General features: G+C 34.8%; 1 protein-coding gene across 5 annotated transcripts; it reads right to left on the bottom strand.

Moving 5' to 3' along the window:
* Window positions 1-6,121: 6,121 nt before the first annotated feature.
* Window positions 6,122-12,755, bottom strand: LOC109176765 (protein ENHANCED DISEASE RESISTANCE 2-like). Of its 5 annotated transcripts, none has more exons than XM_019326163.1 (22): window positions 12,382-12,755; window positions 11,607-11,681; window positions 11,445-11,498; window positions 11,162-11,227; window positions 10,795-10,853; window positions 10,511-10,587; window positions 10,140-10,265; window positions 9,998-10,032; window positions 9,796-9,896; window positions 9,625-9,720; window positions 9,362-9,426; window positions 9,147-9,218; window positions 8,637-8,801; window positions 8,334-8,536; window positions 8,172-8,238; window positions 7,879-8,051; window positions 7,639-7,740; window positions 7,405-7,452; window positions 7,162-7,305; window positions 6,976-7,071; window positions 6,631-6,732; window positions 6,122-6,491 (listed from the first exon to the last, which is right to left on the bottom strand). In XM_019326163.1, the coding sequence occupies exons 1-22, from the start codon at window positions 12,625-12,627 to the stop codon at window positions 6,396-6,398; spliced, it is 2,268 nt and encodes a 755-aa protein (XP_019181708.1). In that variant the 5' UTR covers window positions 12,628-12,755; the 3' UTR covers window positions 6,122-6,395. The 5 variants fall into 5 exon arrangements, with proteins under 5 accessions (XP_019181708.1, XP_019181698.1, XP_019181716.1 ...); XM_019326153.1 differs by having other exon boundaries at window positions 7,879-8,054; XM_019326171.1 differs by lacking the exon at window positions 10,795-10,853 and having other exon boundaries at window positions 7,879-8,054; window positions 11,162-11,205.
* Window positions 12,756-13,303: the final 548 nt, after the last annotated feature.

Here is a 13,303-nt window from a genome sequence, read left to right on the forward strand (position 1 = left end):
TATTTTTTGCGAAAATTCTGTTTCTTTTCATTAAACAAAACGAAAGGAAGGTGGGACTATGGGAGAGTACACATTTGGATAGCGGGGTACTACTGAGTCTGTTACAATACATGAAACACAAAGAGTCAATACCGCTTCCATTAAGGCTCGAACCTGCAACCTCATATATGAGGGAGTAACTTGATACCACTAATGCCCACAAATTTTCTTGTAAATCAAAAAATACATATTTTATCACGTTACTTATATAAATTGGACAGATTCGAAAAAGAAAAAAAAAAAAGAAAAGGAAAAATAAAGTTTTTTTTTTCTTCAAATCAAGACCTTTGGCTAAGATGAGAGATCTGCATCATTTTAACTATGCCCCATGAATAGTGAATTATTTGTTTGAAATAAATAATTAGTTAATAAGTGAATGGGTAATGAATAAAATAAGAACATTACTAATAAACAATTAAAACTCTAGCGTATACACAACGTGAGCCCGCACGAGCTTAGCTCACTAGTTTAGTAGACAGTATTTGAGAGAAGTGATCAATGTTCGAACTTCGATAACAGTAGTGTGTGGAATATGTCTAAAGTGGCCAGATTCCACCGACATTTGACTCCGTCTGCTGAACCATTAAGTCATCGTGATATATATCCTTCCAAATGTTTTATTGAGTCGGAGTGTGAGAGATCCTTGAAGTTGGGGATTTAATCTTTTGAGAAGAAAAGTTGTCATTGAATGAAGTTGACGTAATTAATAAATAAACTCAACTAAGTTACCCATATTCCGCTAGATGTGAATACCTGTATAGTACGAAAGGAAATGCAGAATTAAATATTAGGACAATTAGTAGTGAATTATAGCAAGATTAGATATAGTAGGTAGGAATGTGGCCAAAGTGTCGGAAAAAAGCAAATTAAAGGTGCCTACACTACTTCACTCCTTTCAGGTTTTAGTCACTTTTAACTTAAATCTATTGACCAGAAATCTATGCAGTGAACAAAGCATACGAGAGGATATATGACTACATGGCATATGTGTGCAACCAAAAATTGCAAAAAAAGTTGTGTTCCCACTAATTCAAATATGGTGGCCATGGAGATAATGACAACACAATCAAGTTCAATTCAAAAAAAAAAATAAAAAAATATAGCCAACTTTCAGATCAAATCATCCTTTCATCTCATCGAGACTATTAGAGATTTAACTCGGCAAAAATGTTAATCAGACATATTCATATCATATCATATATAATAAGAGTCAATAGAGTTAGATTCTTAATTAACTGATAATAAAAAATGTTAGTATGCACTTTAGTAACGGAATATTCCGTTAATTTCTTAATTTATTGATTTTAATAAGGAAAGTCTTAGGTTCGAACCTCATCACAATCAAACTTGACATTATTGTTAAACATATACTATGAATATGAATGTTAGAGAATATTTAAAAGATACAATTTAAAAGTTAACATGAACTTTGATCAATTAATTAGAATCACGCATTGGGCATTGATGAAACGGTATACCTAATTTACAATATATATTCAACACATATGAGAAACTATATGCCTATTATCATTGTCTTTTTGGGTAAGGATGATTTGGTTCTATTTTTGAAGGTGCATTATGTATACGACAATGCACTAAAGTTGTAGTGAAGCACGCCAGGGGACTAGATCAAGTCAAGAATTCATTTCTGGCGGAAGTAGCAATAAGAGGAAGAATAAATCACACCAATTAATAGGATTTTGTGTTGCAAAAATTGTGTTTAGATTAGTGAGAGTGCTTCCTTTTAAAATTGTGCAGCTATTGCACCACTTAATCCAACATTTCTGCCACAAGTTATAGTTATGTATTCTTGAAATATTTACTTCTAAAAGTTTTGATAATCCATTGATATACGCTAGGATACCGAATCGTATTACTTTGATAAATTCTAAAACACTAATTTAAAAATACATATTGAACTATTCACGCAATGCACTTGTGTCGTGTGATAAGTAGTTCATATAAAGGCACAAGTGTCAAATAGGCCCATCTACTACTGCGAAGTGTTCAATTCACACCACGAACTAAATTAAAGTCTAATTAACCACACTTACCAGCTAAATTTGTTCAATTGACTTTTTTTACAGGTTGATAACAGATTACCTATTTAATTATTAAATAAATAAAAAAATTAAAATTAAAATAAAATATTAAAAAAAGGGAATTTCAGCCACCGGCGAGGACAGCCCGTGACTGCCCTTTCACAGACAGCCGTGGTTGTCCGGCGAAGACAGCCGAACAGCCACGACTGTCAAACGTAAGGTCCAGATCTGGACCTCAAATGCCTTGGAACGAGGGTGTGGCTCTAGTTCCAAACGGGGATACGGCCATGGCCGTCTAAAAAAAATTCTCAGTTTGAGAATTGCTGGTTGTAAGGCACACCTGGCAGCAAGTCCACCACAGTTGGGTTCTTTTTGCAGCAGTGTGGAACATTGCCTTTGAACTTGGAACAATCTCCTTGGTCTTTGGTTTGTGCTCCAACCATAGTCCAAATCACCTCTTTCTTAGCCCATGTCCACCCCAAAGTCCACCCAGGGCTCAAGATGTGCCTAAACATTTAGAAATTGTTCATCGTCACCACCGCCTACAACAACATAGAAGCTTGCCAGTTTTGCAGCAGACTGAATGTAAACGAGCTTTCATATATTTAATATATCTATAAGATGTATAATCGACATAATTGATTAGCTCATGTGCTTCAAGACTTTTGTTTATTGAGATACAGTTGATGTATTCATTCTAATACGGCTGTGGTGGACTTGCTGCTAGGTGTGCCTTACAACTAGCAATTCTCAAACTGCAAATTTTTTTTAGATGGCCATGGCTGCCCATCGCCATTTGAGGTCCAGACATTTGACAGCCGTGGCTGTCCGGCTGTCCTCCAGTGGCTGAAATTCTTTTTTTTTTTTTTAAATAACTTTAATTTTAATTTTATTTATTTTTTAATAAATAAATAGGTAACCTGTTAGCAACATGTAAAAAAAGTTAATTGAACAAATTTAGCTGGTATGTGTGGTTAATTAAATTTTAAGTTAGTTTGTAGTGAGAATTGAGCACTTCGCAGTAATAGATATGGTTATTTGACACTTGTGCCTCATATAAAAGATTTGAATGGCATCTTCGTCGGTTTCTCAACAGCTTCGTTTGGATTTTGGTTGCACTTAACATGAATTCTTGTTTTGTAATTGTTAAAAGTGAAAAATATACTTTTCATACCTAAATTATAGATCAATAAAAAATTTTGTCTCTCATTTATACCTGTAGTCATTTTTCGTCACTTAATTATCTATAAAGTGATTTTTTTGTTCCTTAATTTTATTAAGGTTGAGGTTTTTTTTTTTTTTTAGGTCACTTTGCAGACAATTAAAGAATAAAAAAGTTATTGTGTAGACAATTAAGAGATAAAAAAAAAAAAGTGATAGTATTTTGAGGGACGAAAAGTGCTATTTTCTTAAAATTTAAGTACAATGAATGTCTTTTTCCCTTGTAGAAGTGTTTGTTTTATTCTTTTAGTAAAATTTATTTAATTGATTATAGAGAATATATGCTATTATATAATCAATTTGTTTTGGTGTTTGGCAAAGGTTATGAATCATAAATGGAAAATGTTTTTGCTTTTTTTAAGGAGGTGTTTGGTTGGATGGAAAATATTTTTCATGGAAAAAGTTTTTTTAAAAGTGGAGAAAAATGTTGTTTGGTTGGATGGAAAATATTTTACATTGAAATTTGACTTCTAGAAAGGTGAAGGAAAACAAAATCCTAACAAAAGATTGGTATTTTGTTTTTCAAAAGATTTGGGAAGAAAGTATAACACAATTGGACTATTTTACTCTCATCAAAGTTTTTTTTTTTTTGAAAGGACCTCATCAAAGCTTATTAATTACACATGTATATATTATTGTTAAGAACATATTGATCTTTATATTCATAATTCCTTACCATTTCAAACCAAACCAAACAATAAAATTCATATTCTCAATAATTTCTTTTCCATTAACCAAACAATGAAATATATTTTTCTAGTAATTTGTATTCTATTTCCCTTCAAATATTTTCTAGCGAGTAACCAAACGGGTGGTAAGTGTTTGGCAAAAGTTATAATGGAATATTAGGTAGAACTTTCCATATTCTTTTTTGAATGCTATCGGCTCTATTACAATGTAGTATCTGTTCATATATTTTCTCAACCTACTGAAACACTGAGGCTCAAACTCACAATCTTCCAAATAAAAGTCCAACCCAGGTACCATTAGACCACATATTCTTGGTAGAACTTTCCCTATTCATTATTAAAAAAAATCAATTACAAATCCATTAACGCCACCTAAGCCTTAGCAAACACATAGTGAGAGGGCTGTTTGGTTGGATGTAGTTGTAATTCAATTACAACATAATTCTTTGGCCACCCGAATTACAGTATTTGGTTGGGGAAATTGTAATTCCATCAAATTACAATTCCCTCATTTTGTTGAATTGCAATTCATATCCCCCTCCCCCTATGAATTGCAATTCAATGGGAAAGGAAAGGGAAAAAAAGAATAAAAAGACTTTTTTACCCTTGATTATTATTAGTATTATTATAACACAATGACATTTTAGTATTTATACCACTTCTTCCATTCTCCTTCCCAATAATTTCATTCCTCCTACCAAATAATGTAATTTCAATTCCTACTTTATTCCACCTTATTCTTTTTCCATCGAATTACAATTCCTTTCATTCCTTCCAACCAAACGCCATGTGAAAAGTTATTTAAGAGACTAAATGACAACCAAAATTTAAGGATTTTCTTTTCGAGTGAAACTCACCACTATTATTTGAGAGTGTGCACTATTGGACAAATTTCACTCTCGTGTAATAACTTGCAATCATTATTCCATGGACCATGGTCCACACATTTGTCTAAACCATAAATAAAAAGTACATTTTTAATATACTAAAAGTACATTATTTGTATACATAAAGTACATGATTTTTTTATATATATATTATCAAATAATGTACATTCAGTACAAAAATAATGTACTTTTAGTATATTAAAAATGTATATTGCATTCATGGTCCACACACAAGTTACATAAGAAATATAAACCGCACTGGAAATTAAAGACCCTGTGCAACATGCTGGCTCAACTGAGAGGGTGTTTGCAAGAATAATCTAGTAACTTTTTAGTACAAGAATCATGTTCCATCCACCAAAATTTAAGTTGATAGCCCAAAGTTGACAAATTATTGTATGGACCATGGTCCACATATTGTTGTATGGACCATAAAAGAAAGTACATTTTTAATAAACTAAAAATACCTTTTTTTGCACTAAATATACATTATATAAAATAATGTACTTTTAGTATTCAAATAATGTACTTTCTCTAAATACAAAGTATATTTTTAATATACCAACAGTACATAATTTGTGAACTAAATATATATTATTTTATAGTATACAAAATATGATCCACATAGCTTGTGTGGACTAATAGTCCACACAACAATGATTGCCCAAAGTTGGAGTAGATAATTATTAGTTATTTACCACCAATGTGTTGGTTGTACATTATGTGACAAGAGGCTCAACCTGGCCCATTCATAGATACCTTTAGATAGGACCATTGAAGCCCAATGCTCATAAATATCTATATCCAGTCAATAAAGTAAATTTTATAGCTTATGCTAATATTTATATTTACATTTTATAGTCAAGTTAATTTACCCTGAGTATTATATAAGGTTTTGTGCTACATTGAAGATTTGAATTGAAAAGCTTTCGAATAAAGTTGATGAATTAGATAGCATTTTTGGTATTGTTCTTTTTCATACTTTATGAACATACACACATGTAACAATAGGTAAAACTCAACTTAAACAACCGCTTAAGCACTAGAGGCCCCTAGACTGAGTTGATTTTAGCCTTAGGCAATCATTTACATGTCAATTTGCCTAGTAGATTAAACATTGTTGTTCGATGTCACCTTGGGACAATCTTACGATCGCCTTTGACCATTGTTGCTCAAAGTGCTCGTACGTTCGTTGCTCAACCATCACTGACCGCTAACTGACTAGGAACTCACAAGTCACAAGTGAAGTGTCAACTACACATTTTAATTTCCTCTTTATGAGGATGCCAAAAAGCCAGTTGACTTTACAAGTCAAGATATACATCAATGGCACGAAAAAAAATGAATACAGTTATTTACAAGTATAGAGTACAAAACTTCTGAACTTAATTACAGACTTTACAAAAAAGAAAAAAACAAAAAAAAAAGGTTCCCATTATATAGCAGTATCTTGGAGGTTATGTAAGTATATATCAGCTGTATATACAACTTGATATGTACATTGTGGGAAGGAATCCTTAAACATTATCCAACTGTACAGCAGAATCAACTGTAACACGGTTAAGCCTAACAGTTCCAAGAATCTCTTCTGGGAGTTCTGATTCTTCTTTTCCCTGAGATTCAAATGTTTAACAGCAACACTTGAGAATATAAATCATCAATGAATGTCAAATGCTCAAGAAACTATTGCTGCAAATGTAAACATTATTCATAATTATTTTGATGTTGCTTGCCTTCCAAGTAACCTCTTACCTCTAATAGAATCGCAAGGTCGACAACAAGGCTGGCTGCATATCCAAGCACAAGCCCGATAACGCTCCTTGCAACAGAAGATGAGCCGATGTCCACATCGATCTGGACACAAATTCACAAGAAAGTTCGACAGACACTTCTTAGTTCTTAGTATGTGGCAAGATACTCTAAGATTGGACCAAGGTTACTCAACTGGGCTATAATGCACATAGGCCAAACCACATTAAAAAACTGAATCCAATCAACTAACTAGTCTAACCCATGGTCTTATAAACTCATATGTTTCTATCTTATTTTGCAATGTGGACTCTTAACAATAGACAAGGCGCGGTTATGGAATCTGACCTCAAGAAAATTGTCCTCGCGAAGGTAATAGCATTTTACTGCTTTCCCTAAGAGGCAAGCTTTAGTTCCCACTGCGCGCTTGACCATCCAGTGTCCCTGTTATTACCAGCATGAAGCGGGTGAAGTGCCTGGAAAAAGCGCTTGTGATAAAGAGAAAAACGCTATTACTGACAAAGCTGATGATACCTCAATGATGCTTGGGATGAGTTTGAATCTTGAATCGCGAAACGTGTCAGTACCATCCCTGAATTTATCTAACAATGTATCCTTAGTGACAGGCTTATCAGCGGCAAAATAAAGAACTAGGCTGTAGTTTGGTTTAGCTGGAACCTGAAGATAGAATCACAATATAATTGGTGATATTCATTTTTGAAAGTAATTAATTATAGGTGCATTTAGCTCATTAAAGTCTTAATTTCCTACACTTACCATAAGGTTAATGATAAAGATGAATGGAATCTTTTTCGCTACTTCAGACTGCAAAACAATAAATTAATGTTAGATATAGATTTAAAAGTTTAATAAGCTGACAGCAGACATGAAATGTCGAATAAAACCACTCTCAGATGGTATATTTCCCGATTCGTAGAACCTTATATCAAAAGCGCTATACAAGCCAGAATAACGACCACGATATCCAGGTACTATGTGCATTCCCATTACCTGAACAAGACATTTGGGGTGCAATGCAACCTTTGTTAAATTATTTTCTATCTTGTACCAATCAACTGCAATTAGCTTGAACATGGGATCTCCGCCTTTGACCTGGAAAGATGGTACGACAGTATCAAATCTAAACGACCTCAGCTTCTATAGTAGCTTAATGGTGCTATAAATGTCTACGAGTCCACAATAAGCAAGAGTTTTCTAACAGCGGCATAATCTGCACATGCAAGCAGATACCTTTGTACTATCTTTTAAGTATGTCTTCCCTCTGATCACGAATCCTGAACCACCTGGAGCAGTCCAGCAGTTAATGTCATTGTCGTCTTTCCCTTGCTGCATGGTACCGAGGAAATTAGTAATGACAGGCGTAGTAGGCGAATTCGGAGTGGACTCCTTGCCAACGCTTGTTCCTGCATCGAGTAATCAACTAAGCGTTTTGTTAAGAGTCTTACCTAGAAAAATAAGAGAGGAACATACGAGTTTATAAGGACATGGGTTAGACTAGCTATCTGATTAGACTCAGAAGATACCTGCAGTTCGACTTAGTGCCAATCTTGCTACTGCCCATGAAGCCTTCTTCGGTTTAACTACTTTTTCCTAAGCAAAATAAAAGTTTTAAGGCTGTATAAAACAATCATTTTACTTATTAATTCCTGGATTTCCTGTCTGTGAGAACAAAACAAATTACAAACCTTGTTATTGGGTTCCACTTCATCATCACTGTCTTCCTCTGATGATGATGAGTCAGAAGCAATTGCATCATAGAACAGATCCACCCCTTCTGCACCCTCGAGTTGACGATTTTGTTCAAAATCATCAGATTTTTTTGAACGAAAAATCACACCAGATAACTCGCGTATACGCCCTGGATTAGCTCCAATATATTCCTTTAGACCTTAAGAAATAGTAATAAGAATCTCTCAGTTTCATCTCATTTAGCATTTGAATGAGAATGAACCTCTACAAAGAAGATACAAGAGAACAGAGCTATTCACCTGCCACTTGACTTAACAGTCCAAACGGAATCGTCTTCTCAAATTCTGAGAAATCATTCTTCTTCCATTTGAACCAGTTCTTAGAGCGTATCTCCACCATCTGTGTCATGAGACATTTTGCAGACTTTGATGATGTGCTCAGATCCCGAATCTCCCACGTGGAAGCTATATTGCAACATTAGTGAAGTCAGGAAGAATCAACAAACCCAGAAAAAACCACATTAAAAATTGAATCCAATCAATTACCTTATAAATACATATGTTTCTCTCGTATTTTTCAATGTGGGACTCTTAACATTAAGGAACACTCAATTAGGGATAAACAGTCCAGACTTTAATTCATCTCTTCTTCCGCAAACAAGTTATCAAAAACATGAACATATCACAAGCACTACCAGGTAAAACTGAATCCTTACTATTCAACAGTAAGCAAGATAATATGAGTTTGTTTAAGGAATCTTAGAATCTATAATATGATTTGCTTAAAGAATCAACAAAATGATGCCTTACAGTTTATTTTGGTACGACGATATCCAGATTTTGGAGCCCTATTCTTATGAACAGCAGGAAACTGCAAGATTGCTGCACATTTGAATGAATACATTAATAATCAATCTAAGGAGTTTCGATAATAATAATTAGCACAAAAAATTATTGTTGATTATGCACTGTGATGGAGTGCACAAGGGTTTATCGAGTATGGATAGAGAGTTCAATAAGCTTACTGTACGTTCCATCTTCCCCATGAAACCATTGCCGGGAGAACACAAAATCTCTCTTAGATTGCCACCTGCAGAAACAAATCTGAGTTATGGATAACAATAAGTTGTACACAAGAAGCTTGACAATCATCAAGATCGAAATATGGCAGAGCATAGTTCTTTGCCGGCTAGGGTTACAAGGCAAGGGTTATCCAGTGCACACCTCCCCGGGTAGTGGGGGTTTCTCTTAGCAAATAAAAAAAAATATATAGTAATTAATAAATTACCACGTCAGGTGTCTTGGCTCAAACGTCCCATAAACAATATCATAATGTCCATTCAAGGAAGCAACCAACTCCAGATCACCTGTCAATGTATCCCACCTGTTGGATGACACTATTAGATAAATTTAAAGAGCAAAACTTAGAAACATCTACCTAGAAAAGTGCTAAACATACTCATATCTTTGATGCCGATCAAGATTTAGCACAATATCTAAGACAGTTTCTGCACTTGCTTCAACAACACCAACAGCCTTGACAAGAACAATTTTACCATTCTATATATATACAAATTAAAAACAAAAAAATGAAATGACGGTTATTTTATCACACCATATTAAGACTACAAGAAATGCCAATTAATTGTGATGTTTGATACCTTTGCTTCTGCCACATCTTCAAATATTCGAACACCTACACTACAAGAAGCCGATAAAAAAAAGTTACAAAGAAACAAATAGAACTTTAAAAATGAAGCAAACTTGAGTCATCTACAGCTTAACAGCCAAAAATGGACATACCATTTATTGTGCGGACGCATTTCCATTCACGGGCATCAGCTGGATCCCCTCCAAGTGCATCATAGTACAGCTCGGATCTGCTTTCAATGGACGAGGTTGATGATATCCGTAAAAGTTTCTCAGGACCTATGATTACAAGAACATTGAAAGATACTTTTATTACCATAGCAGATGGGCAAAACCACGTAAAAAGCTGAATCCAATCAATTAGCTAATCTAACCATGACCTTATAAACTCATATGGTTCTCTCTTATTTTTCAATGTAGAACTCTTAACAATAGTGAAATGTAAAAGTACTATTTGCAGGAGGAAAAATTAAGAACTGTCAAGGCACAAGAAGAGTTCTCTTGTCATGTCTCCACAAACTAACCTGGTCCTCTTTTTATAAGCTCTTTCAAGCCATTTGCATACCGTCGTACCCTAGGTCGATGTCCATCAAGGCTAATCCTTCAATAAAAGAAGTAACCTTAAGTTAGAATATTCCAATTTTTTTTAACCACTCATGGTTCTTTCTAAGGTAATATCTGTTCTATACTTTCACAATCTTTTACAGCCAGAATATTCCAATTTTAGTATAGAAGATTATTACTTTTTTGAAGTGACAATTATATGATAGAATTCAAGCAGACTTAAGAGGGAGGTCATGAACCATACTCGGACTCTGCGTTCAGCTTATGCGTTGCAACATCACCACTTGAAAGGTCAGCCTCCACCTATAATAATTAAATTGTCAACTGTGAGACAAACAAGTTAGTCAGGCTATTGACTTAGTAACCAAAAAATTACAGGTTCGACTCTCAACGGGAGAGACCTATTGGCCTTCTTGGTTTGAACCGGTCAGCTACGGGCAACCTAGTCTGGTTTACCTCCTTGTGGTTCTTTGTCGGCTAGGGTCACAAGGCGGAGTTTACCTAGTGCACACTCTCGGGTGATGGGACTAGGAATAGGAATATGTGCTTGAACCCAAAACCTTGGTCACATTTAGAGTCCAAAGAGATAGACCATCCAATTTTCCTTATACCTGTTGCCTTGCATTATCAAAGGCTTCCATCCATTTCTTGGCCTCTGCAGCAGTAGCACAAGCAATCTGTTACCAATTAAAAGTTACTCAAATGTTAAGTGGATCAGACTTCTTAAACAAAAGCAAACTGAAGTGGCAATAGATTTAACTCCACCAGAGTAAACAAACACTTCTTCAGGACAGATGAATTGAATAAATAGCAAAATCCAATTCACCGTATGAAACCATGAATGTAAGAATTAAAACAAAGGATAGTGGATAAGGAATGAAATTAAACATTTACTTCTCCCTTTTTTGTCTCATCCAACTGATTGTAAAACCTCACAACATAAACATCCTAAAACACACACAAGAAAAACATAAATTAGCCTCAGAAGTTGGAAGGCAAGATAAAGACAACTATGCCATCAAGAATTTAAATGATAGATAAATTGTGGAGCCTTACCCCATGATTAACTCTTCGTTGGCCTAATCCCTCCACCACAAATGAGTTCCCAATAGTACCCCTCCTAACAGGTTTCTGCAACCAGTAGAAGCAAACTACAATTTTTAGCATTAAATTATGGTTGCAGCTCAGCCATGTACATGAGAAACTTCCTGTTTTAAGAAACAGTGCCATGAACCTAGTAATATCCCATGATAATTGTTATACCCTGGTCCAAAACCACATTTAGATTATGTTTCAATTAATAAATTATGTACCTACAACAATTAACATATTATGTATCTACGGTTAATAAATTATTTACCTATTACAACTACAACAATTAAAATATTATGTACATATAGTTAGCATATTATGTACATCCAGTTAATATGCATTTAACATATTATGTACCTTCAATTTATTTATAGGTACATAATTTGTTGTAAATAGTAAATACATAATTTGAATGTCGTTTTGGACCAGTTACAATCCCATGATAGCTAGGCAATTGCAGTGGCAATGAATATTTGAATACAATGAAGATCACTACATCGTCCTTTCCCACTAATCAAAATACGTTTGTAATGCACAAAGCACAAAAAGCAATGTCTCCAGGTTCATAATATAATTTGCAATCAATCCCGAGCTGGAAAAAGCTAATTCAAATAAATTGCAAGAAACTCAACCACAATAGCTACGTCCATTTCCAGGAATTCGAAGAAATTAAATCGGAAGAGCTAACCCTAAAACAAAAAAAATTAGGAGAGGAGGATGCGTTTATGATTAATCTTACAGCGCCGGGACTTTCATGGGGATCGCGCTTATACATCTCAACGAACATGCCGCGGATGACGAGGAAGCGCTGGCGGCAATATTCATGGCCGATTGAATTCACCCCGAGATGGTACACCCAGCCGGAGCACTCGACAGGGGCATTCCCGGCAGCGGCAGCACCAGGTCCGCCACCTCTGAAGTCGGCGGCGCTCTCCGACGAACCGCTGTCGTTCCCTACCTTCTTGAATATCGACCCGGAAGCCATTGAAGAGTGATGGGATGAATGGAGGGAGAAAAGTGGAGAGAGGACACGAGAGATGATGAAGCATGGCTTGTCTCATAATTTACGTTAAGCTGAAAGAAAGGAATGAGACTGCAAAAACCAGCAGTGGACTAGAGAGAAAATAGGATTCACCTTTTCTTTTCTTTTTATATTTTATTTACAAAATTATGGATTACTCTCTACCCACCATATATGTCAACCTCAAACTATAACTCAATGTTTATATTGCTTGGGGAAATTAAATACACAATTATATGATAAAGAATGAAATTTTGAAGTCCGAAAAGGGTGATCAAGTGGGTGACTTTCAAGTATTCGAGAGCGTGGATTTAATCGAGAGAGAGAGAGAGAGTATTGATAAGAATTTAACTTGTAATTTTTAAGTATGAAAATCATGTTCCACCTATCCACCCATCCCTTTCGAGCTAGTTTTTTTTTTTTTTTTTTTTTCTTTCTTTCATTTATGGAAATATCTTACAATTGTTGAGCGAATGTGCTCGTAAAGTCCATCTTGTGAATCTAGTTGACAAAAAAGGATATAGGTCCATAAGGAGGTAAATTAGCCTAGATTGTCCATAACTAACCGACTTAAATTGAGAAGGCTAGCTAATAGGCAGCTCATTGTGGACCTGTCTCTCTCAATAATAAGATAAATTTG

The sequence above is a fragment of the Ipomoea nil genome, unplaced genomic scaffold (genome assembly GCF_001879475.1).
Source record: "Ipomoea nil cultivar Tokyo-kokei standard unplaced genomic scaffold, Asagao_1.1 scaffold0176, whole genome shotgun sequence".
Classification (NCBI taxonomy): Eukaryota; Viridiplantae; Streptophyta; class Magnoliopsida; order Solanales; family Convolvulaceae; genus Ipomoea; species Ipomoea nil.

Coding starts and splice junctions, on each gene's coding strand:
- LOC109176765 (XM_019326153.1), bottom strand. CDS start 12,627: ATGGCTTCCGGGTCGATATTCAAGAAGGTAGGGAACGACAGCGGTTCG. Junction 7,306..7,404: donor TCTTTATCATTAACCTTATG/GTAAGTGTAGGA, acceptor TTCTATCTTCAG/GTTCCAGCTAAACCAAACTA. Junction 6,492..6,630: donor ACCTTGCGATTCTATTAGAG/GTAAGAGGTTAC, acceptor TTTGAATCTCAG/GGAAAAGAAGAATCAGAACT.